At 44.3% G+C, this 25,998-nt stretch overlaps 1 protein-coding gene across 3 annotated transcripts in view; it reads left to right on the forward strand.

Moving 5' to 3' along the window:
* The window catches only part of ZNF276 (zinc finger protein 276), a 227,403-nt gene that overhangs the window by 134,174 nt on the left and 67,231 nt on the right, over nucleotides 1–25,998 (forward strand). For all 3 annotated transcript variants that reach the window (XM_069217212.1, XM_069217211.1, XM_069217214.1), the window contains 2 exons: nucleotides 15,134–15,247; nucleotides 15,362–15,437. In XM_069217212.1, the coding sequence (XP_069073313.1) occupies nucleotides 15,134–15,247; nucleotides 15,362–15,437 (190 nt within the window). The remainder of the gene's footprint in view (nucleotides 1–15,133; nucleotides 15,248–15,361; nucleotides 15,438–25,998) is intronic.

Raw genomic sequence — 25,998 nt, forward strand, 5'->3', positions numbered from 1 at the left:
GCGGTGCTCCCGCCCCGGAAAAGGTGGCGGATTGGTGAGTTATGATAGTGTGGGCGGTACATTGTCTGCCGCCTGCCTGTTGGCGGTGACCGCCGCGCTGTTTGTCTGTACCGCCGCGGCGGTCGGAGTGTTAAGTTGGCGGGCTGTGTTGGCGGTTCCCGCCAGGGTCAGAATTCCATTTTTTCGACCGCCAGCCTGTTGGCGGGTTGGCCGCTGCTTTAACACCGACCGCCAGGGTTAGAATCACCCCCTATATGTCCTACCTTATCCATACACTGCACCCTGCCCTTGGGGCTACCTAAGGCCTACCTTAGGGGTGCCTTACATGTAAGAAAAGGGAAGGTTTAGGCCTGGCAAGTGGGTACACTTGCCAAGTCGGATTTACAGTGTAAAAATACACACACAGACACTGCAGTGGCAGGTCGGAGACATGATTACAGAGCTACTTATGTGGGTGGCACAACCAGTGCTGCAGGCCCACTAGTAGCATTTGATTTACAGGCCCTAAGCAGCTCTAGTGCACTTTACTAGGGGCTTAACAGTAAAACAAATATGCCAATCATGGAGAACCAATTACGTACACATTTTAAACAGGAGCACTTGCACTTTAGCACTGGTTAGCAGTGGTAAAGTACCCAGAGTAACAAACACAATAAAATCAGAGTCCAGCACACATCAACAACCTGGGGAACAGAGGCAAAAAGTTAAGGGAGACCACGCCAAGGATGAAAAGTCTAACACCATGCTTGTGCAGAAAAGTGAATTTAGACAGAAGGCAGCGAGTTGCAAAGTGAAAACCAGCATAATGTTTTTTTTTGTGTACATATAATGCTCTGGATAAATGGACCCTTCATCAATAGCATCATTGTCGTCAATCTCTATCGGATCTGATTTTGGGTGTTTTTAGAGATGCTGCACTGGACCTTTCTGCATTTGATCTTATTCAAAGTTGATGCACCCTTTATTGCAGGGAAAATGTCTGCACTTGCAAGCAACCTCTGCGGAGAAGAAAGGGCAGTCACAGCTTCCATGAAAGAGGAGTGCCAAGCTAATCGTTGGATAGCCTTATCCAGAAAAAGACTAATGGCAGGCCTTAGATTCTGCAGTGACATGACATAGCTATCCTTTTTGAGAAAGAGGTAGAAACGAGAGAGGATGACCCCATCATGCCCTATTCAGAGCCTAGAGAGTTCAGGGGGTTTAGGAGTAAGCCATGGTAGCATTAAAGGTTAGAAAGGTGCAGCAATTTATACACTTGTTAAAATGTCAAAGCAGAAATGAAGGGAATGTGAGTTGTAGGCATGGCTGCAAACTTGATGTCTCCAGACAACTTCTATTTTGACACGCTTGCTGAAAATACCTGTTTTTCTTTTCTAAAGATGGGAGTGGAGAAACTGCTACAATACAAACAGGGGAGAGTGTGACAGAGTAACAGCTGTTGTGCTTGAGTATGGAGATGAAAGATGCTTTTTAAAGAGAATAAACTAAACAATCTTAATTGGTGACAACCCAAACCAAGTTGGCCACTGCTTACCGAGTCCCGCTACTTGCCCTGGAAGGGACTATCGGAGAGGCAGGAACATCAAAACTGGAAGGCATATTGGAGAGTAGGCTTTACTTGAGCGCTGCCCTGCTGGCTCTTGGATGCTTAGGAAACAAGATAAGAAAGGCATATGCACATGAAGGTAACACAACAATACATGCAAATTGGATTAAAATTAGGGGTTGCTCAAGATAAGCAGTGGACTTGATAGGCTGCCCAGGACAGGGGAAGGTCAATGATTAGCAAAGAGGTCTGCCTGAACAGATGACAAAGGGTAAAAATAAAACAAGAAAGGCCAAAACAAGAGGATATAATAAAGAAAAGCTACACAACAATAAAGAGGACGTGCTTGGAGCAGTAAATAAATAGAAATCAAAAGGACACAAAGTTGCCATGATAGGGCAGAGAGAGACAAATAGGGAGCTAAGAGAAAAAATATCTCTAGCAATAAACTTGGGACAGGTTTTTAAGATATCATAAAGTAGTATTCCTTTTCTTTATTGCTGGAATAAAAGCAATAAAGAAATATTCACATTATGCTAGGTCCTTGCTTTATCTTAGTGTCTGGTGGCAGGTAGGAAAGAGTTCCATATGTGAGCAGATGTGTCAAAGAACGTCTTGGCTGAGGGTTTGGCATTGTGCAGACAATCCCAAGAGAATGCTGTTGCCTCCATCTAGTATTGAAAGAGCAAATACCTGGACAGTAGAGTGAAAGTTAATTGAAAGTTAAAATTAGCAAAGGCTTGATTCTCTGAAGGAGTGAGAATTGGTAAGGCAATGCAGAGACCATTTTACTAATTTGAAGTCTGAAATTAATGACAATTCAGTGTGAATCTCTGATTTAACTCGAGAGGAAAAAGTGGGAGTGATGCCAAGTGCAGACAGAGTTTCTTCACCATGAACCTACAGGGGACATAAGTGCGGAAGTGAGAGGAAACCAATCTCTGTGTTAAAGGGAATAATATTCTGGATGTGAAAGGACATCCAATTCCAAATCATAACAAGGAAATCCCTCATATGATAAATATGAGTGTGGGAAGACACTCATAGACAGAGTTAGGTATCAATCAGATGCTAGTTTGCTCATGGCTCAAATATAGATGTTGAAAGTCATGGGTGCCAAAATGGAGACTCAATACCACTCGCTCTCAGTGTGGCTTGATGGTGGCTAAAAATCTAGACAACCCCTCTTGACCAACAAGGGAGCACTTGCAGGAAAGACGATTCCCAATCCCAAACCCTTTTCATATGTCCATAGAGATTGACGTGGTGGTTATGATGTCCTCATAGTCAACTTTATCAAATGGCAAAAAATTCATGAGCATGAGTGTTGGGACTGAAAAGTCCCCTGCATGGTGTCAGACGTTCACTCCTACCCTGAGTGCCCCAGCTGCATAGTTATCTGTGGCACTGATAATGATTTTTGGTCGTGGGCGAACACAGTTCATGCATTTTCAGCATGACCTAGGACTGTCTCATGATAATGCGTTTTTCTTAGACAAGGAGGGGCACACCAAGTGCTACCCTTGTAGTGGTAGAGAACTTCTCCTCCTACCAGGAGTTAAGTGATGTAATCACAATGTTGCCAGCATGCTTTTTATGTCAGTGGAGCAGTGCTCATCGACCACCCCCCCAGAACATCAGAGGTTTCTTCGATTCCAGCAATAGTTACTGGTCAGTGGGGGTCTGGCTTTTTTGTCAGGTGAGATGGTGGGATGATAAGGTTGGCACTGTAGGACCAGGAAATCATGAAATAGGTAAAGGCTTAGGCCTTTAAAACTTTGTGAACTAAACTGCAACAACAACAAGGTGATCAATGGAATGCTTGAATTAATCTCGGCCACTGGCAGTTGCTTGGGCCGCATCCCAATCCATCATTTTTCACCCACATGCCACCTCAGTTTGGATGCAGCCGTATGCAAATCAGCCTTGATCCTGCTCCAGTGGGAACAGTCCATCCCAAACTGCCAAGCCAGGTACACACTGAACAGAAATACAAACAACCTAGGGCTGGTTTTGCACTTATTATGGGCTACTCAGCCATGCATAGCTTGATTCCAGTGGCACAGTGAGCATGGGAGCCATGGCCAGTGGATCCTCTGAGGAAAAGGAGAGCGCCTGGATGGAGCAAGGCCCTGCGTGGATCCCGGTAAGTCAATCCTGATGAGGTAAGTGTGAAATGCTGGGTCCATTTCTGACCGCTGCAAGAGCGGGTTACCCACCTGTTCTAGGGAAATCGTTGACCCTTGTCCCAGGAGGGGGCGACTGTGAAAGTAGTGCCACCACCCTTGTGGGAATGAAGGTAGGGCCATCACCCATAAACAAATTGATGGCTCCCATGTGCCAGGAAGGGCCCACCATGAAACTAAAGTCCTCGCCCTTTTGCTAGCAGAGTCAGTGACCTGACATTCTAGGAGGGGTCACAGTGATACTAGGTCCATCGCTCTTGTGGTGACAAAGTCAGCAACCACATGACTAATGGGTGTTGTATTTTGTCCATTTGGGGAAAACTGAACAACTAATGGAGGTTTCGCTCTCCCAAAATCCATCAAACACCAGACACGCACATTCAGAGCTGGAACATAAACTTCTTACTATGCGTCTCAAAGTGGCCTCAGGGTGCATAAATAATGCAAAACCCAATAAAGTAGCTGCAAGTCAATTTCACATTGTCCACCCAGATGAAGGAAGTCCTATGCCTACATGGGAGCTACATGATGGGAACACAAATTCAAGTAATACTAGGTCCCTAGCTTCTTATAATAGGGGTCAAACTCCTGTGTGAAGGGGGGTCTAACAAGTCTTGGGGCTACAAGCCATATATTTTAGCGACTGAAATGTCGTAAGTTATAGGAAAAGAAAAAAGAAGCCTGCAGATACTTGACCCTGTTTAGTTTTAAATATCTGACCAACCAGGTAGTATCTACTAGCCCCATAAAACGTGTATCCTCCATGTTCTCTATGGGAATTACAGGGGGATAAAAAATATCTATCAAGTGAATGAATATTGACTGATTTGCTCTCTGTACACAATAAAATCATAAGGACATATTCAGCCCATTAAGCAAAGTCTGAGAAGTCAAAGAAGTGGACTAGGAGCATTATTCCAAGTTCTTTGGTTGAAAAGAATTGGGGTTTTATTTCAGGTTCTTCATGTTAAAAAAAGACTTTTAGTGGGAGGCCAGCCCTGGGTCTCAGAATTGCAAGATACTTACCTTTGGTAATGTTCTCTCTGATGGATACTCTGCCTAACTGCAGATTCCTCACCTTAGAATACTGCACAGGGGCAGACTGGATCCATCAAACTTTTTCCGTGCAGTGCTCCTACTCAATGGTCCCAAATCCCTCCCGACTCCATAGTTTTCAGAGCAGCACGGAAACATGCTAATACTCCATCAACAGGAGATGCTCCTCCCCCTGATAAGGACAACAAAAAGCTAGATACAGCAGGCAAAAGAGTGGCTACTTGCCACACTACAGAGGGGTAATTTTAATCACCGACATTTCAGGGGAGGCTTCAAACCATCTACTGAGCCTTTCACCTCCCAAACCAAACAGAGCACCTATTTCTATAATACAGGTTCCTTTAAAGGTTCCTACAGAGGTGCAAACAAAAAAAAGGTAGAGGAAAGGCGTCTACCTCTAGAGGGTCTGCTCTAATACACACCAGTGACTATTTAGCCCTTCCCTCAGCTCACAGCTCTCCAGTATGGGGGAAGGCTAATATATTTCTATCCTTAATGGTCCAATATCACCACAGATCAATGGGTTCTATCAATTATCCACCATGGTTAGGGGCTAGAACTCATTTCCCCCCTCGCATTCACAAACTTTCACAAGACCCTCTCACTCTTTTGAAAGAAGAGGTACGATACCTTCTTCTCTATAGAGCCAGTTCCCCTTTCACAGCAAGGGTTAGGAGTATACTCCCCATACTTTCTTATACCAAAGAAAGATGGGTCATTAAGACCGATTATAGATCTCCGGCCACTCAATCTATACATTTTCTCAGAACATTTCCAAAGGATTACTCCTCAAGATATCATTCTGCTATTAGAGCAAGGCAACTTCATGACAGCTTTAGATCTGAAGGATGCATACTTTCACATTCACCCAGCACACCACAAATACCTCAGATTTGTCATTGCGGGGAAACATTATCAACTCAAGGTTTTACCATTCGGGGTACAGCCGCTCCCAGGGTCTTCACAAAGTGCCTAGCAGTAGTTGCAGCATTCCTTAGAAGACAACACATCCATGTCTTCCCCTACTTGGATGATTGTCTCATCAAAGCCAGTACCATACAGCAATGTCAGAGTCACACTCAAACTTCAGTTGACCTTTTCCACACCCTGGCATTCACAATCAACTTTCTCAAATTACACCTCCAACCTTTTCAGATACAGTCCTATCTGGGGGCAGTTCTCCATGCCCAGTCAACTTTGGCATATCCAAGCCAAGTTCGAATTACATTTTTTCAAACTTTTCTTTCCCAACTACAAGATAACCACACTTACACAGTGAGAACAGTGATGCAATTACTAGGGATGATGGCGTCATGCATTGCCATCGTTCCTAATGCAAGTCTACACATGCGTCCCTTACAGTAGTGTCTATCTCGTCAGTGGTCTCAGTCACAGGATCTTCTCCACGATATAGTGTTGCTGGACCGCTGTCTGCAATGGTGGAATCCCACCAACCTTTCCAAGGGGCGGCTCTTTCAGGACACTGTGCACAGGTTATTCTGACCATGAATGCATTCCAGACAGGTTGTGGAGCTCACCTCAACAACCTCACAATACAAGGAATATGGGGATCCCATTCAACAAACTTCTCACATCAGTTATTTAGAGTTACAGGCAGTCTTTCTAGCACTCAAAGCCTTTCTACCTCAACTCTCCCACAAAGTGGTTTTAGTACATACAGACAACATGACAGCCATGTATTATCTACAGAAATTGGGGTGAGGGAAGACACACGGTCTTCTTAGTTGTCCCTTCTTGCTCAGACAATTTGGAAATGGGTAATTCATCACTGCCTTCACTTAATGCCAGAGTATCTCCCAAGATTAGACAACTAGTTTGCAGACCTCCTCAGTAGGATGCAGCAACAAGTCCACAAATGGGAACTTCACCGACAAGTACTTCACCAGTACTTTCATAGGTGGGGAACACCACAAATAGACCTCTTCTGCACCACAGAAAATTCAAAATGCCAAAACTTTGCGTCCATATACCAGCCCCTTCAGTCCAAGGGCAATGCTCTGTGGATGAATTGGTCAGGGATATTTGTTTTTTTCTTTTTCCACCTCTCCCACTCATTCCGTTTCTAGTCTGCAAAATGAGACAAACATCACTCACCATGAGCCTTGTAGCTTCCACATGGGCACGCCAACCTTGGTTCACAACACCGTAGGATCTCTCTGTAGTTCCTCATGAGAAACTCCCCAACGGAACCTCTCACCGAAAATCAAGGTCAAATCAGACATCCAGACCCCAAGACTCTCAATCTTGCAAAATGGCTCCTGAAGTCATAGAGTTTGGTTATTTGAATCTCCCCTTAGAATGTATGGAGATTCTAAAGGATCCATCTAAACGTAAAACTAGACAGTGTTATGCTTCAAAATGGAAAGGTTTTACTACTTTTTTAGGTACTACTAACCTAAACACATTGACCCACTGAAAGCCTCAGTTCAGGACATTGTTATCTGCTTCATTTACAAAAAGCAAATTTAGCATACTCATCTTTTAGGCTTCATTTGGTGGCTATAGCTGCGTACCTCCGAAATAGACAATATGGGCCTGATTACAACTTTGGCGGAGGGGGTTAATCCGTCCCAAATGTGACGGATATCCCTCCCGCCGTATTACGAGTTCCATAGGATATAATGGACTCGTAATATGGTGGGTGGGATATCTGTCACATTTGGGACGGATTAACCCCCTCCGCCAAAGTTGTAATCAGGCCCTATATCTCCTTATTCAAGATTCCAGTTATCAAAGCCTTTATGGAAGGCCTCAAAAGAGTCATTCCACCCAGGGTTCCCCCAGCCCCATCATGGAACCTTAATATTGTACTCACTAGACTCCGGGGTCCACCTTTTGAGTCTATGTATTCCTGCCCTTTACAATTTCTTTTATTGAAAGTAGCCTTTTTAGCAGCTATCACTTCACTACGACATGTAAGTGAAATACAGGCTCTAACTTTAGAAGAACCATTCTTCCAGTTACATAAAGATAGGGTAGTTCTTAGGACAAACTCTACGTTCCTTCCAAAAGTAGTTTCACCATTTCACATTAATCAATTGAGTTACATATTTTTTCCCCAACAACCAGACTCAGTTGCAGAGAGAGCTCTTCACACCCTAGATGTTAAAAGGGCACTTATGTATTACATTGATAGGACTAAACAGTTTCGGTAGCGTTTTCCAGGCCTCATAAAGCAATCCAAATTCAAAAAATGGCATAGCCAGATGGATAGTTGTGTATTCAAACTTGCTATGTTTAAGACACAAGGCAGTTGCCTATTACTCCTGGAGCACATTCTACTAGAAAGAAGGGTTCATCTATGGCTTTTTTTTTTAGGTAACATTCCAATAGTAGACATTTGTAAAACCGCTTCTTGGTCTACACCACATACATTTACTAAAAACTAATGTGTAGATGTTTAGCACAGCAACAAGCTAATGTTGGCCAAGTGGTGTTCAGGACACTTTTTCAAGCGACTCCAACTCCTACAGGTAGCCACTGCTTACTTGGAGGGGGATTGCTTTACAGTCTATGCAAAGCATGTGTATCTACAGCCACACATGCAATTGAACGGAAAATGTTACTTACCCAGTAGACATCTGTTCGTGGCATGTAGTGCTGTAGATTCACATGCACCCTCCCTCCCCCCCCGGAAGCCCATGGTCATTGTAGTGGCATTCTTATATAAATATAGTGTATATGTAAACACACTGCATGGACATCTTTTTCTTACTCTCTTTCCTTACCTCACCTGCCTACGGGAAAACAATCTAACAAAGGACTCGATGCCCATGCTCAGTATTGTCGTGAGGAGGAGTCACTCGATCTTGTTACTCAAAAAGATTCTTTGAACAAAAACAACTTGCAGCACTCCAGACCCAACACTAGATGGCAGACTTATGCAAAGCATGTGAATCTACAGCACTACATGCCACAAACAGATGTCTACTGGTTAAGTAACATTTTCCTTTCTTCTCATGGATACTTTTAAATGCAGATTCCTCACCTTAGGTTAGATACCAAAGCAGTATCTTCCCTGCATGAAGGGTCTATGGAGTGGCATCAGACCAGAAAGTATTTCAGGACTGAGTGGGCAAAATGTCCTTATATCCGGGCCTGGCTTTCAGGGTAGTCATGTTTTATGAATGTATGTATTAATGCCTACATCGCAGCCCTAGCAGATGTCAAGGACAGGTGCTCAGCATGCCAAAACAGTGGTAGCAGCATTAACCCTGGTCAAAGGGGCTTTCAGATCTTCCGGGGCCTGTATCTTAGTGCACAGCAGATTTTATTGCAGAGGGACTATCCACCCCAACGCAGTCCTGTTCGGCACAACTTTTTCTTTCTTTGCCCCAGACAACCCTGCTAAAAGTTGATTGTCCACTCAATGGTTCTTTGTACGATCAATTTAAAAGCTTAGTCATGTGGGTGTCCGACTGATGGAGCCTCTCCTCTTCTTTCAAGGGGTGAAGGAGATCAAAGAAAGCTGTTAGAGTGATGGATTGAGCAATGTGAAATGGAGTCTCAACTTTTGGCAAGAGCACTGCCCAAGTCCTCAGCACCAGCTTGTTTGGGGAAAAGGTGGTGTAGAGTGGTTGCACTAAAAGTGCCTGAAGTTCACTTAGTGTAGGAGCTGATGTAATGGCAGTGTGGAAGGCAGTCTTCAAAGTCAGGAGATGCAGGAAACGGCTAAATATCAGCTTAAAGGGCGCACACATGGAAAACGTCAAGACCATGTTAAGGTCCCACTGTGGTATCACAAACAGTTTGGGAGGCAGCATGGGTGTCAAACCTTTAAATCATCTGTTGTGATGAGAGTTATTAAACTAGAACAGTAGGTTGGCAATACTGAGAAGGCTGATAAATAGCCTTTAATAGTGGCCACTGCAAAGTCTTGCTGGACTAAAGATAAAACAAAAGGATGTCCAACAGCTTTGCTTGAACAGTTCAGTCTTGTGAAGGCCACACCAGGCCACAAATCTCTCTCAATGGCCAGCGTAAATTGATTTTGTGGAAGGGAATCTGGTGGCAAGTATACAATCCACCACTTCATGTGGGAGATTAAAAGCAAGCAGTTGCTGATGCTCAGTCTCCAACATGTTGGTATAGATTGTAAAGATTTGGATGGAGCACCCTGCCCTGTTGCTGGGACAGGAGGTCTCTGCGAAGTGGTAGCTTCATCAAAGGACAGATGCACATCCCAGAATGCCCGGGTACCACAATCTCCTGGCCTAGTCATCTTGTGCCACTAAGCTGATTTGGACCTGGTTGCTTATGATCTTTTTCAGAACTAAGGGCGGGAGAGGCATTGGTGGAAAGGACAACAGGAGTCCTGTGGCCTGTTCCAGCAAAATGCATCTTTTTACAAATGTTCTTGCAGAAATTCCAACACTGAAAAATCTTGACACTGTGCTCTCTTGACGGTGGCCAAAAGATCTTGCTATTGTTCTCCCCACTGTTGGAAGACACCCTGCTCCAACTCAGTATGTAGATGTGATCTGCGAGTGGTGTCCTCCTCAGTTTGTACACCTGGCATTAAGAGATGCTGCGAGGTGGTTAGCTGTGACGAAAATGACCCGGCGATACATCACCTCTAGAGGAGCAGAGTCCTGTTGACATAGGACCCAAGACCCCACTCTGCTTGTTGCAGTACCTCATGACGGTGGTGTTGTCCGTGAGAACCTGAACCATTCTCCTCTTGATGGACAGCATTAAGGCCTTTAGAGCAAGGCAAATAGCTTCAAACTCCAGCAGACCGGTCACTGGCAGAAACCTGCCTCGAAATCAAAGTCCTTTGATCTCCACTTCACCCTGATGGCCCAGCACGGATGCATCAGTCACTGTCAGCTCTGGGTGGGGATCAAAGAAGGTCCAGCCATTGGGCCACAGCATATCATGAGCACCCTCCTTTGAGCCCTGGATGCCACTGGTCAGATTGACTTGATGCTGGGCCCAATGGAGCTTTAATTTCCATTTCAGAGCCCTCACTTATGATCTGGCATAGCTTACTAGGATGATGCAGGAAGCCAAGAAGCCACAAAGCCTCAGAATTGCTCTCACCTCATCCAGGAAAATGCCTGAAATATCATAATCATAGCCTGAATATCCTGGACTTGTTACAGCAGAGCAAATGCCATGAATTCTACTGTGTCCCAGATTGCACCAATAAACAGAAGCCTCTGCAAAGGAGTCAGGTGGGACTTTGGTTCATTGATAGTGAACTTCTTGATAACATTTGGATTTACTATCATCCATAGGTGAGCCACAACTTACTGTGATGCATCCCCCTTCAACAGCCAGTCATTGAGATACATGAATACTGATATCCCCGACCTCTAAAGATAGGCGGTAATCACCGCCATCACCACTTTTGTAAATAACTGAGGGATGATGGTGAGGCCAAAAGGAGGCACAGTGGATTGAAAATGCTCCCGGTTTACATTGAATCACAGTTAGTCTGTGGGACTGCAGAGCGAGTATATGGAAATACCCATCTGGCACCTTCGAGGACACCATCCATTTGTCCTTTTCCAGAGCAGACAGAATCTGGGCTAGCATGTGAATTCTGAATTTGTCTTTCAGCAGGAAGGTATTTATGGACTGAAGGTCCAGAATAGGCCTGAAACACCGTCCTTCTTTGAAAGGAAGAAATAGCAAGAGTGACAACCCCCTTTTCTTTCTGAGTCTGGAACCCTCTCAGTAGCACCCTTATAGCGCAAAAACCACACCTCCTGTGAATGAACAGATGCTCATCTAAAAATTGTTTGGATGTCAGAGGAATGGTGTACGGGCCAGAAAGAAAAGGCAGGGCATAGCCATTTTGAACAGTCTTTACGATTCACCTGCCGGCCAGTTGGGTTTGTCCTACTAAGAGCAAATGTAAAGTGGTTTGGTGGCCGTTGTAGCAGGAGAAGAGGAATGGGAAGACTGATGCCCCTGTTAGCTTGCATGCTGCTTGAGAAACTCACGTCTATGACTTCAAATAGCTAAGGTGCCTGCTTCATTGGTTGGTGAGACTGTATCTGAAAGGCCCCTAGAATAAGCCTCTAATATTTTAGTTGAGGCAGAAACAGTTTGGCAGGGTCAACTGACCCAAAGAGCAGGGCCTCAGCTCTGCTGTCCTGTAAGAACTCCAGTGCAGAACCTGCCTTTTCACTGAAAAAGCAGGACTCCTCAAATGCATATCCACAAGGGAGACCTGTACATCACCAGAAAATCCTGTAGAATGCATCTAAATTTGTCTATGTAGTACAACACTGGTATAGACTGCCTTCCCCAGGCAATCCATAGTATCTGGATCTGGGCAAATAACCTGTTTGGCCACGTCTTGTTTATCAGGAATCATCTGAGACAAAGAGGCCCTGCGGTCTTCCAGGACTGGCGGCAAGATTTTGCTGCCCATGCCCCACACAGCATCTGTAACAACCCAGCAGACAGATACCATTTATCGGTCAAACTGGTAAAATTACTGTCAGAAAAAAACATGCTTGCCAAAAGCCTCAATCGTTTTTGATTCCCTTTCCAGAAGAAAGGTTGAGGCCTGTATGATAATGTTCTCTGAGATGAGGTGTGTGGTGAGAAGATCTATGTCACTAGGCGCTAGTCTGTAAATCTAGCTTACTGGCTATTCACAGGCAGTCAAGAACAGGACTTCTACCAAGTGGCCATCAAAGTATCGATGAGAGCATTGCTAAAAGTAGGCAAGGGCCCAGAATTAGCTGTCCCAGGCTGTAAGATTGGTGTTAGAACATTTGTTTCAACTTAAACTGCAGTTCCAGTACTACAGCTGTTCTTTGGCCCTCCACCCCACGTGGGGCACTCTCTTCCATTGGTAGCCCAATCCTTGAGTCAAGCTTTGGCGAGCTGTCAAGCCTACTGGTATTCTCTGACTCATTATATAAGGTATGATTAGTACAGTGAGGGCGTAGTAAGCCATCACCATTATCTTCAAAAAATTTGGGTGCCCCCTGTTGTGGCATGAGGTCCGAATCAGAACCGTATAGATAATGGTGTCCCTGCTGGTAGGCGCGATGTGACAGATGCAGTGGGTTAGAGTCAGGTTGGAAGTTAGCAAGTTGCACCTTTGTGATTTTTTTTTTAGTGCAACATTCGTTAGGTTTGAGCTGAAGTCCGTTCAGGATCCTAAACTGGCATCTTAGACTGGATTCTTTTCAGGCAAGAGTGGTGTTGGTAGAGTAGGGACCTGTGTGACTCTCAGGCAGGAGCAGAATTATGTACTGGCATCCATACAGGCCCAGTAATAAGGGGATAGAGTGTTCCAGGGATGAACCCACTGGTGGAAACCCAGCTGGAGGCCTCTTCGGTTCCAGGGGGCCCAAAGGCAGAGGGAGCTGGAAGTGTTTCAAAAAAATGATACATAGCTTCGTGGTAGGCTTCGATCAGTGGCGGGAGCCCATATCTTCCTCCTCTATCCTTTTTGCAGCTGTGAGCACGTCCTATCCTGCAGGAACTAAAACATCAATGGCAACCTGTATTATAGGAAGATATTGTGAATATCGGGCTCCAATTCAGATTTGACCTGCTTTGATGGCGCTTACCTTAGAATCTTAACAGCCCCACAATATGCATTAACAACAGATGCATCATTGGAAAGTGTGTGGTATCCAACTTCAAGAACTGTCATCCAAAGGCCTCAGGTGGGATATGACAGAAAGGTACTTCTAAACATTTGGAAACTGAGGGTGATCTACGTGGGACTTAAGGGTTTTATGCTCAACTGGATGTTTGCTCTCAGCCAGTGGCAGTTGACCTGCCACAAATGAAAACCGCATCCAGATAATATTCAAACGATATTCTGGAAATCAGGACAGTCACAGCTGGACCATGAACATGCAGAAAAAGACACTATGATATTACTTTAAAAACAGTAAAGACATGCATAGGTCAGAACACATTCTTGTCAGTTATGGAGTCTGGTCCACTGGCCTGGCTTCATCTAAACAGACCACAGCTAGTTGAATAGTTTCCCAATTCATAACTTGCTACCAGAAAGTTAAGACTGTTTCCTGGTGAATCAGAGGCAAGGCAGATTGCATACACCGGAAGAGCTTCTACCCAGAGATCAGCTCCTACATTTGCTAAGTATTGTTGTCTAAACTTTTTTTCCTCAGTTTGTTTTCCATATTCTATTTGTGGAGATTTATCAATAGTTTTCATGCTTTACTTTTATCAGACACAGATTTTGATAACTTTATATAATTACTAATTGTCAGTTTAGACATTCTATAAAACTGTTTTTTGCCAGGTTTTTTCCCAATCTTGATGTTACCAAGGTTGAACAAATCGAAGCAGCTCCATTATATTACTAAATTATTGAATGGATTATCATTGCACATATCCAAAAATATATTCAACATGGAAACTTGAAGCCTTTAGTAACTATCCCCTCCTTCTCATATAAGATTAAGGGCCCGATTTATATCTTGGAATCGTCTGCTGGGCCACCGAACATTTCAAGCATTGACAGAAACCACTGTCACTGCAGTTCCTGCCAATACATTGTAAGTTTGACAGACGATTCAGTCAACATGACGGAGCAGTAGATCAAGCTTAATTTTATGTTATTTTCAAATAGAAAACTACAAAGTGGAATTTTCTTTTTGAAGAAAAAAAAAAGAAAACCATGCCCCTTTCTACCTGGAAGTTTTCTCCCATGGCGGGGAGGGAGAGGCTCTGAGCTACTTTCAGTGCCCTTTACTGCCAGGTTTTTCATGGCAGTGAAAGGCACTGAAAAACAGTTATATGTCCACCTATCCAAATTATGTGAGTGGACATACAGTCAAACCACAGACAGCCCTTAGTCCATCTGAGACCACGGTGGAGACGGAGTAGCATCTGCTGCAGTCAAACTATGACCTGCCTGAATTTAAATTAGGCAGGCAGACCATTATGTTGGCAGGGAGGGAACTTCATTGCCAGTGTGACGCAGTTCCCTCCCCGCCAACCTATAAATCGGGCCCTAAGTTCTTGGAATGAAATGAGGTCAATGACTTCTGGTTGTTTCGACGAGTCAGAGAGACCACTGCATTTCAAGAATGTTCCAGAAAAAAGAACATTCTTGAAGCTAACAGAAAACATTTGTAATGGTTGTCCTCCAGACATCTGGGCAAAGACAAGTGACTGCACTGAAATGCTGTTCCTTTAGAGGGCCACATTGCAACATCTGTAGGTAGGTATTTATGTGTCCCTTAATATTTGATATGCGTGCAAAATGTCACTTAAGACCTATGTATGTGTTTGAATGATTTATCTAACCTCCAAGTCACTCAATGGTTTAGTTTCAGAGAAGGCCTCTTTAAAACATTCCTTTTTGTGTTCACAGCACAGTGCTTAAAAAAAGTATTGCAACAACTGAAGCTAAAAGGCTAGAGGAGCCCAAGGAGAGAAAGAAACCAGGGCCGAAACCAGGCTGGAAAAATAAGTTCAAGCCTGAAAGGTGCGTAAAGATTGAGAAAAGTATGGCAGGCATATAGAAACTCCTTTGAAAATGCACCATGAGTGGTTACCTTTGCTAAGTAAGTCTTATCACTGTGTTTTTGTTACATTTCAGAGAAGAGCTGCCTACCATTTATAAGTGTCCTTACCAGGGATGTACTGCAGTATATAGAGGGGCTGATGGCATGAAGGTAGAGTATAAAATCATGATTGTTTTCTTTAGTTTTTTTCATATCAGGGCTCTTATTACTCACTTTAAGTGCAAAGGCAAATGTGTAAGATGCTTAAAGTTCTGTGTGCAGTTAAGGGTTACACGTTTTCCTTGATGAAGCTTTTTTTAAATTTCTCTGTGTTGATTTCTGTAAACCTTGGTAGCGTTCTCTGACCCCAGTGTTTATAGGCACTATGAGGGGGGACCGGATGATAATTGAGAAATAACAAGGGCAAACTTGACTTAAAAATTATATGCGTTTTATCAGCTCTGCCTCACTTCTGTTTTTGTCTGGCAAAAGTGGTTCCTTGAATGCTAAGGCCCTGATTGTGAGCTGTCTTAATGCCCTGGAGCATTAACTTTTGAGGTGACACTACCACCAGGGATATTCTAAGTAGCCTGGTGAGTTTGGACCTAATGATTCTGTTAACCTATTGCAAGGTAGTGGGTGCAAGCATGAGTACTGCCTAGGCCCCAGCCTACCCCTACAGTATCCCAGGGAAGAGCTTACAGTGTTCAACCTTGGCTTGCCAATGTTCCCTCGACCCATTGCCACTACCCACCTCCAGCCCTCCCACTGACATTTTCCACCTGCCCTTACCAGATGGAAAACATTTGGAGATGTGTCCATGGAACTGGTCAAAACCTCTGGAAAAGAATCTCATGTTCAAGGGTCCTTGTAGTTATTCCGTATTCCAAGGCGAGATCTTGTAACTATGTTCGATGGCATGTGTAGCTGCAGATACACATGCTGTGCATAGTCCGCCGTCTGGTGTTGGGCTCGGAGTGTTACAAGTTGTTTTTCTTCGAAGAAGTCTTTTCGAGTCACGAGACCGAGGGACTCCTCCTCCTTTGTTTCCATTGCGCATGGGCGTCGACTCCATCTTCGATTGTTTTTTTTCCGCCATCGGGTTCGGACGTGTTCCTTTTCGCTCCGGGTTTCGGGACGGAAAGATAGTCAAAACGTCGGAAAACTACGTCGGTATTGTTTCGTTCGTTATCGGGTTAGATAGAATCGACACCGAATCGTGAAGAGCTCCGGTAGCCCTTCGGGGTAACTTCGACCCCCCGTCGGGGCCTGGTCGGCCCGACCGCGTGTAAAATCGACACCGATGGAACGGACCCCGTTCCGATTCTGTCCTAAATGCCACAGCAAATATCCGTATACAGACCAACATTTGGTCTGTAACTTGTGCCAGTCGCCCGAGCACAAGGAAGAGACGTGTGAGGCCTGTCGTGCGTTCCGGTCCCGAAAGACGCTCCGTGACCGAAGAGCCAGAAGGTTGCAAATGGCGCCCACGCCGACAGGACAACGTGGGTTCGAGGAACAAGGAGAAGAAGAGGAAGCCTTCTCCATCCATGAATCGGACTCGGAGGTGTTCGACGTCGAAGAAACCGTGAGTAAGACGTCGAAACAAGCACCACACGGGAAAACAGACAAGGCCCAGGGGACGCCACTGCCAACAGGCCATGGCTCATCCCATAAAATAGGTGACCGTCCATCGGCACCGAAAATGGGCGAACTGGTGCCGAGATCGTCCGACTCGGGTCGAGACACAGGCACGCAGCAATCTCGGGACCGAGAAAGTGCTGCCGAAAAGGGTCGACGCCGAGACAGCGGAACCGAAGCTGCTCGACGCAGAGACAGCGGCACCGAGGTTGATCGACGCCGAGAACACTCGACTACAAAAAAGAGAAAATTCTCCTCGGAGCCGAAAACAAGCAAAGACACAGTTTCGGTGCCAAAACGCCCTGCAACCGAACCGACTGCCAGCTCGTATTCAGAGGAACAATCACTGTCCTCTCAAATGCGCAAACACAGATTTGAAGAAGAGTTACAATCCACTGACGTAGACCACACCCAGAAGCGGATCTTCATACAGAGTGGGACAGGGAAGATCAGCACTCTTCCCCCAATCAGGAGGAAAAGGAGACTCGAGTTCCAAACACAAGAACAAACACCACAAGCAAAAGTGGTGAAGAAAGTAACTCCACCACCCTCTCCTCCACCGGTAACTCATACATCACCGGCACAAACTCCGTCACATTCACCAGCTCATACCACCATGAGCCAAGATGACCAGGACGCTTGGGACCTATATGACGCCCCAGTATCAGACAATAGTCCTGAGTCGTACCCTACCAAGCCCTCACCACCCGAGGACAGCACAGCGTATGCACAGGTGGTAGCTAGGGCAGCAGAGTTCCATAACGTGTCGTTACACTCAGAACCTGCCGAGGATGACTTCCTTTTCAACACCCTCTCCTCCACCCATAGCACCTATCAAAGCCTGCCTATGCTCCCGGGAATGCTAAGGCACGCAAAACAGATCTTTAAAGATCCTGTCAAAAGCAGAGCGATAACTCCACGGGTGGAGAAAAAATATAAAGCACCGCCCACAGACCCTGCTTTTATCACATCACAACTGCCACCAGATTCAGTTGTAGTAGGGGCAGCTCGCAAGAGAGCCAACTCGCACACATCAGGCGACGCCCCACCTCCGGACAAAGAGAGCCGCAAGTTCGACGCAGCTGGAAAAAGGGTTGCTGTACAAGCTGCAAACCAGTGGCGCATCGCGAACTCTCAGGCGCTCCTAGCGCGATATGACAGAGCCCATTGGGATGAGATGCAGCATCTCATCGAGCATCTACCCAAAGAATTACAGAAACGGGCAAAACAAGTAGTTGAGGAGGGACAAAATATCTCTAATAACCAAATACGCTCCTCTATGGATGCAGCGGATACAGCTGCAAGAACAATAAATACCGCGGTAACCATAAGACGGCACGCATGGTTGCGCACATCCGGGTTTAAACCCGAGATACAACAGGCAGTGCTCAATATGCCGTTCAACGAACAACAATTGTTTGGACCCGATGTGGACACGCCGATTGAGAAATTGAAAAAGGACACTGACACAGCCAAGGCCATGGGCGCACTCTATTCCCCGCAGGGCAGAGGCACTTTTGGCACATTTCGCAGAACACCCTTCAGAGGGGATTTCGGGGTCAAGCCACACAAGCCAGCACCTCACAATCAACACCGTCTACCTACCAGGGACAGTACCAAAGGGGAGGCTTTCGGGGCCAGTACAGAGGGGGACAATTCCCTAGAAACAGGGGAAAATTTCAAGGTCCCAAAACCCCTACAACCAAACAGTGACTCACAAGTCACTCAACCCCTTCACACAACACCAGTGGGGGGAAGACTAAGCCAATTTTACAAAGCTTGGGAGGAAATAACAACAGACACTTGGGTCTTAGCAATTATCCAACATGGTTATTGCATAGAATTTCTCCAAATCCCTCCAAATGTCCCACCAAAAACACAAAACATGTCAAAACAGCATTTAGACCTTCTGGAATTAGAAGTTCAGGCATTACTGCAAAAGGACGCAATAGAACTTGTACCACGTACACAAAGGAACACAGGAGTTTACTCACTGTACTTTCTAATACCAAAAAAAGACAAAACACTGAGACCAATCTTAGATCTCAGAACACTAAACATCTACATCAAATCAGAACACTTTCACATGGTCACGCTACAAGACGTATTACCACTGCTAAAACAACAAGACTATATGACAACCTTAGATCTAAAGGACGCGTATTTCCACATACCAATACATCCCTCGCACAGGAAATACCTAAGGTTCGTATTCAAGGGAATAACAGGGTAAGGGTATAACAACCGCACCAAGAGTATTTACAAAATGCCTAGCAGTAATAGCTACACATATCAGAAGGCAGCAAATACACGTGTTCCCCTACCTAGACGATTGGCTAATCAAAACCAACTCCCTAACAAAGTGTTCACACCACACAGAGTATGTCATACAAACCCTCTACAAACTCGGTTTCTCCATCAACTATGCAAAATCACACATTCTGCCGTGCAAAACACAGCAATACTTAGGAGCGACAATCAACACAACAAAGAGGATAGCCACTCCAAGTCCACAAAGGGTTCAAAATTTTTACAAGGTTATACAAGCCATGTATCCGACACAAAAAATACATGCAAAGATGGTATTAAAACTCCTAGGCATGATGTCTTCATGCATAGCCATTGTCCCAAACGCAAGACTGCACATGAGGCCCTTACAACAGTGCCTAGCATCGCAATGGTCACAGGCACAGGGTCACCTTCTAGATCTGGTGTTGATATACCGCCAAACATACATCTCGCTTCTATGGTGGAACAGTATAAATTTAAACAAAGGGCGGCCTTTCCAAGACCCAGTGCCACAATACGTGATAACAACAGATGCTTCCATGACAGGGTGGGGAGCACACCTCAATCAACACAGCATCCAAGGACAATGGGACGTACATCAAACGAAGTTGCATATAAATCACCTCGAATTGTTAGCAGTATTCCTAGCGTTGAAAGCATTTCAACCCATCATAACCCACAAATACATTCTTGTCAAAACAGACAACATGACAACAATGTATTATCTAAACAAACAGGGGGGCACACACTCGACACAGCTGTGCCTCCTGGCACAAAAGATATGGCAATGGGCGATTCACAACCACATTCGCCTAATAGCACAGTTTATTCCAGGGATCCAGAATCAACTAGCAGACAACCTCTCTCGAGATCACCAACAAGTCCACAAATGGGAGATTCACCCCCAAATTCTAAACACTTACTTCCACATTTGGGGAACACCTCAAATAGACCTATTTGCAACAAAGGAGAACGCAAAATGCCAAAACTTCGCATCCAGGTACCCACACAGGCAGTCTCAAGGCAATGCTCTATGGATGAATTGGTCAGGGATATTTGCATACGCTTTTCCCCCTCTCCCTCTCCTTCCATATCTAGTAAACAAATTGAGTCAAAACAAACTCAAACTCATACTAATAGCACCAACATGGGCAAGACAACCCTGGTACACAACACTACTAGACCTGTCAATAGTACCCCATGTCAAGCTACCCAACAGGCCAGATCTGCTAACACAACACAAACAACAGATCAGGCATCCAAACCCAGCATCGCTGAATCTAGCAATCTGGCTCCTGAAATCCTAGAATTCGGACATTTAAACCTCACCCAAGAATGTATGGAGGTCATAAAACAGGCTAGAAGGCCATCCACTAGACACTGCTATGCAAGTAAATGGAAAAGATTTGTTTGCTACTGCCATAGTAATCAAGTTCAACCATTACATGCATCTCCAAAGGATGTAGTAGGATACTTACTACATTTGCAGAAATCAAATCTGGCCTTCTCTTCCATAAAGATACACCTCGCAGCAATTTCTGCATACCTGCAGATTACCCATTCAACTTCACTATTTAGGATACCTGTCATTAAAGCGTTTATGGAAGGCCTAAAAAGAATTATCCCACCAAGAACACCACCTGTTCCTTCATGGAAGCTCAACATCGTCTTAACAAGACTCATGGGTCCACCTTTCGAACCCATGCATTCTTGCGAAATGCAATTCTTAACGTGGAAGGTTGCATTTCTCATTGCCATTACATCTCTAAGAAGAGTAAGCGAAATTCAAGCGTTTACTATACAGGAACCTTTTATTCAAATACACAAAAATAAGGTAGTTCTAAGAACCAATCCTAAATTTTTACCAAAAGTTATTTCACCGTTCCACTTAAATCAAACAGTAGAACTACCAGTGTTCTTTCCACAGCCAGACTCAGTAGCTGAAAGGGCACTACATACATTAGACATCAGAAGAGCACTAATGTATTACATTGACAGAACAAAACTAATTAGGAAAACAAAACAACTGTTTATTGCATTTCAAAAACCTCATACAGGAAACCCAATATCAAAACAGGGTATAGCCAGATGGATAGTTAAGTGTATCCAAACCTGCTACCTTAAAGCAAAGAGAGAGCTGCCCATTACACCAAAGGCACACTCAACCAGAAAGAAAGGCGCTACCATGGCCTTCCTAGGAAATATTCCAATGAACGAAATATGTAAGGCAGCCACATGGTCTACGCCTCACACATTTACTAAGCACTACTGTGTAGACGTGCTATCCGCACAACAAGCCACAGTAGGTCAAGCCGTACTAAGAACTTTATTTTAAACTACTTCCACTCCTACAGGCTGAGCCACCGCTTTTGGGGAGATAACTGCTTACTAGTCTATGCACAGCATGTGTATCTGCAGCTACACATGCCATCGAACGGAAAATGTCACTTACCCAGTGTACATCTGTTCGTGGCATTAGTCGCTGCAGATTCACATGCGCCCACCCGCCTCCCCGGGAGCCTGTAGCTGTTTGGAAGTAATCTTCAACATTTGTACATTTGTAAATATATTACTTAAACTTTATTTTGTACATACTTATTCATTCCATTGCATGGGCACTATTACTAACATACACAACTCCTACCTCACCCTCTGCGGGGAAAACAATCGAAGATGGAGTCGACGCCCATGCGCAATGGAAACAAAGGAGGAGGAGTCCCTCGGTCTCGTGACTCGAAAAGCCTTCTTTGAATTAAAACAACTTGTAACACTCCGACCCAACACCAGACGGCGGACTATGCACAGCATGTGAATCTGCAGCGACTAATGCCACAAACAGATGTACACTGGGTAAGTGACATTTTCCTTTTTTTACGAGGGATACTGGCTCGGAGGGGATATTCTGCACCCTTGGTGTCGCCACACCATATTTAGCAAACACATAATGAGGGCCTAAGACACTTCAGTTTCTAATTTGCAGGGGTCTTTGCTCAGTAGGACGTTTTGCAGTTTAATATTTCTTCCTTTTGGAAAATGCAAAAGAATATCACTTTTCCTGCAGTTATGCCACTTTTTATAACTGTTTAAAGTGGAAAAATAAAGGGGAAAGATAACCTCAAATATCTGTTCTCCCTGTCTAAAAATCATGATATTAAATTGTACACATTGTAAGATTGCATCTATTGCAGCTTAATGGCATGGCAAAAGTAAGCTGTTTAAAGCCAAAATTAGACTCCTGTATCTTTGTACTGCTTCAAGTGGGGACTCTGCTGGAACCGAGAAGGAAGAGAGTAAAGCAGTTATCAACATCTTGTGAAGAAAATTATTGATGCCTTGGCCTGTCTTCTTTTGTGTGCTGACATGCCCTTGGATGCCCAGCATAATCTTATCTTGTTATTATATTTTACATTGAGTCCTTCTTGCATACTGAGAAACGCATTGTATACTACCCAAACCTGCTCAGTGGATGCATCAAGAGAGGCGATTAGAATGTTCTTTTCACTCACTTTGAGGGAAATAACAAACAAGAAATCTTGACTATAATGAAATGTAGTATGCCACATGGCCAGGTAAGAATTGTTTACTTTCCATTCACTCAATAGTGTGCACAGGAACCCAACAACTCACTGAAAGCACTCCAAACTCCTCACCACTTTTGGAATTGACATTGTGGAAAAACAAAAGTTTACTAGGTTTCCTATTTCATCAGCCATTGCCTCTTTCTACTTGATCATTAATTTCAGAAGCCCCAATACACTGTTCAAGTTCCAAATTAGGTAGTTATTTCCCTTGAATGTAATCCCCAATTCTGCATCGTGGGATCCTTACTGATAGCCATAATGAAAGACTATTCCTGCCAATGTGGGGAGACCCTGGAACCCTTCTTTGCCTTAGTAAAATAGCAAAAAACTTTGTTAGAGGTAAACATTTCAAAATAGGGCATGTATATGTCACCTGTGGGCTCTGTCAGATGATGTCAAAAAGAACCCTGGAAAATAGGGATGAAATATTCTTGAGAGGGCAATTGAGGGGTCTTAAGGCTTAACAGGAGAGAAGGAAACACTAGCGGTATGTCCGAAAGAGCACGTCCTTTACTGAACATTTTCTTTCTTCAAAAAGAAACTCCCAGAAAGGGAGATCCAAAGAAAGGAGGAGACGCAAACATTCCCGCCACCACTTCAGACTCTCTTAAAGGTCACTGAAACATCGGTCAACACCAAGGCAAGCATCATGTCCAATCAGAGGCCAGCTCAATTTACTGGTTTGATATAGGTGGTGAAGAAGTTCACACTGGCACCAGGAACATCAGCAGTGAGGACTTCACCAGTGATACTATCTTCGATGTTAGACAGATCACTGATAAGTTTGATGTCAAAACATTTACCATTGAGACCTCCTACATCACCACTGAAGTTTATACTGAACAGACTGACCAGGCATTAATCCAGTGCACATTTTTCTGGCTTACCAGCAGGTTGCTCATCATTTTGTACAGTGCCCCAGTGAAACTGCCAAAAAGATAATTCTTTCTTAATATACAGCCCAACTTCGCCAACAAGGTTTCCTTTTCACACATCTTCCGTGGATTACATCAACACTTTGTAGGATGTATTGATGAGAGGTGCAAATAACCTCAACCATTACCTTTAAGTGCTGCAAAAACTGTTTCTGTCATCATAGAGACACTTAGCCTAGAGTGGCTCGAACACTAATCATGCTTTCTGATTTGAGGATTTGCAGGGATTATAGAAGAAAAAAAATATCTCCCCTATAAGCATAAAAATGGCTATGCCTAGATTCCAGAACAAATATAAGGCATAAGAGAAAAATCCATCCTAACCTCGCCAAGGAGCAAAATCTGACTCGGTGATTGTAGCAGTGGTGAGAAAAATAATTCAACTGCTTCATAGACATCAGTGTCCCCGGTCATGAGAGCAAGAAAATCTATGCTGTAGAGCAAATAACATGTGGTCTTACATCAGTGGCTTACAAGGCTTCCACATCTTTATTAGGTAGTATGGTAGATTGCTCTGTGAGTCCTTGTCTTCTTCTGTGGAAGATCTGCCCCATCTCAGATAAGACTTCCTCAAAAAAATTCAAGAGGGGCAATAATGGAGTAACCAAGCAGTTAGTGCTGCAGTTGACTACACATTTCTGAGTTCTGCAGTTCTGCCACAGTGTCTCTCCTCAATAGGCATCTTGGTTGCATTTAACAACATTGAAACAAGATACCCAATTCAAGATAATGAACCTTCTATTCTCAGGGTCAGTACTAGTTTGTCCACATAAATATGAAGTGATTGAGAAGATGAGGAAGGAGGCAGAATCACTAATATCTAGAGGAAAAGAAAACATTTGTAAAACCCAGTATTGCTATTGAGATTAACCCTACCAGGGCAAGTCAAGTATTCAAGCCTCCCGCCAGGGATAGGACGGAAAAGTGCCTTGTATGGTGATGGACGTGCACCAGTGCCCCATCCGCAAAGATGTCTGGATCCCTGATGCTGACTTTTGTTGTCATGGGTGAACAACAACAATCATGCGTGTGCACAATGACATTGGCCTGTCTCACCGATTGCGGTCTTCTTGGAACAGGAAAGGTGCCCACAGTGTTATTGTCATAATGGTGAATGGTTACTACCTTTGCCAGAACTTAACCAGAACAGTGGTGGCAGCATATTGTCATAGTTTGACTCTGCTCTAGGCAAGACTGCTGGTTTAGGGATGACAGCACTTTTGTACGCAGGCGATTTGGCCAATCCTACAACAAGTCACAGCCGTCGGCCCAACCCTCCCGGCTCACAAGCAGTACCTCACCAAGAACCTAAATAATCAAAGGTGATTTGTGGCAGCCTTTACGCATGGACTCAAGATTGCAACATCTCAGGGGAGTCGTGGTTAAATGGAGGTTACCTTTTTCTCACATGAGCAACATGTTTTATTCATACAAGCAGGCAATGAAGGAGATGCAGTAAAGTCTCAATTGGTTTTATTAACAAGACTACAATCTACTGTAAAATGCATGGGCTGCAATGATTAGGACTATGAAAAATGCAAGAAACAGAATGGTAAAGACGAGAGTCGTGAATACAAAGACCCCCACCATCTTGCAATAACTTGAGATGTGAAATAGGCCCTAACACCCTAGCATGATGAACCTAATCTGTAATCTGAAGAGAGCCAGGTGCGATAAACCTAATCTGCCAGTACCTTGTCCATGAGAAGGCCCCCCCCCCCCCTTCCCCCCCTTGGAATGAGGTCTCTAGGTCAGACTCTGTGGTGACCCGAAGACTGGGTCAGCATCAAGGCGGGAGCACAGGCCTGCAAGCCAGAAGGCTAAGCAAAAACTTCTGATTCCCATTAGAACTAAAGAGGATGCACTACACCCTCCCCATTGCCAGAACGAGTATGACTCCAGAATAATGGCGACAGAGAAAGTGAATGAACCCAAGCTAAAATGCTCTGGACTATAACAAGCTAAAATTATATTAAATATAATTAAAAATTGTTAAAAATATCTAAAACATACAAAAAGACACAATGTCGACCATGACAAGCACAGCGGGCCAAAGTTAAAGGCAATGTTGGCAAACTTTAAAACTTTAGAATAAGCTAATGGCCAAATTTATTTAACAGTAGTCATGATCTTGAAGAATGTCCTCAAAACCATCAAAACAAAAGGCATTCAAGAATGTAGCCACATCCTCAGATGTTAGATCGATGACAGGATCGGCAAACGGATCCACTGAGCAGTAGTGCTCAGCAGTCTCAGGCGCAGGATCTCCTGCAATGGCAGCACCAT

This window comes from Pleurodeles waltl, chromosome 12 (genome assembly GCF_031143425.1).
Source record: "Pleurodeles waltl isolate 20211129_DDA chromosome 12, aPleWal1.hap1.20221129, whole genome shotgun sequence".
NCBI lineage: Eukaryota > Metazoa > Chordata > Amphibia > Caudata > Salamandridae > Pleurodeles > Pleurodeles waltl.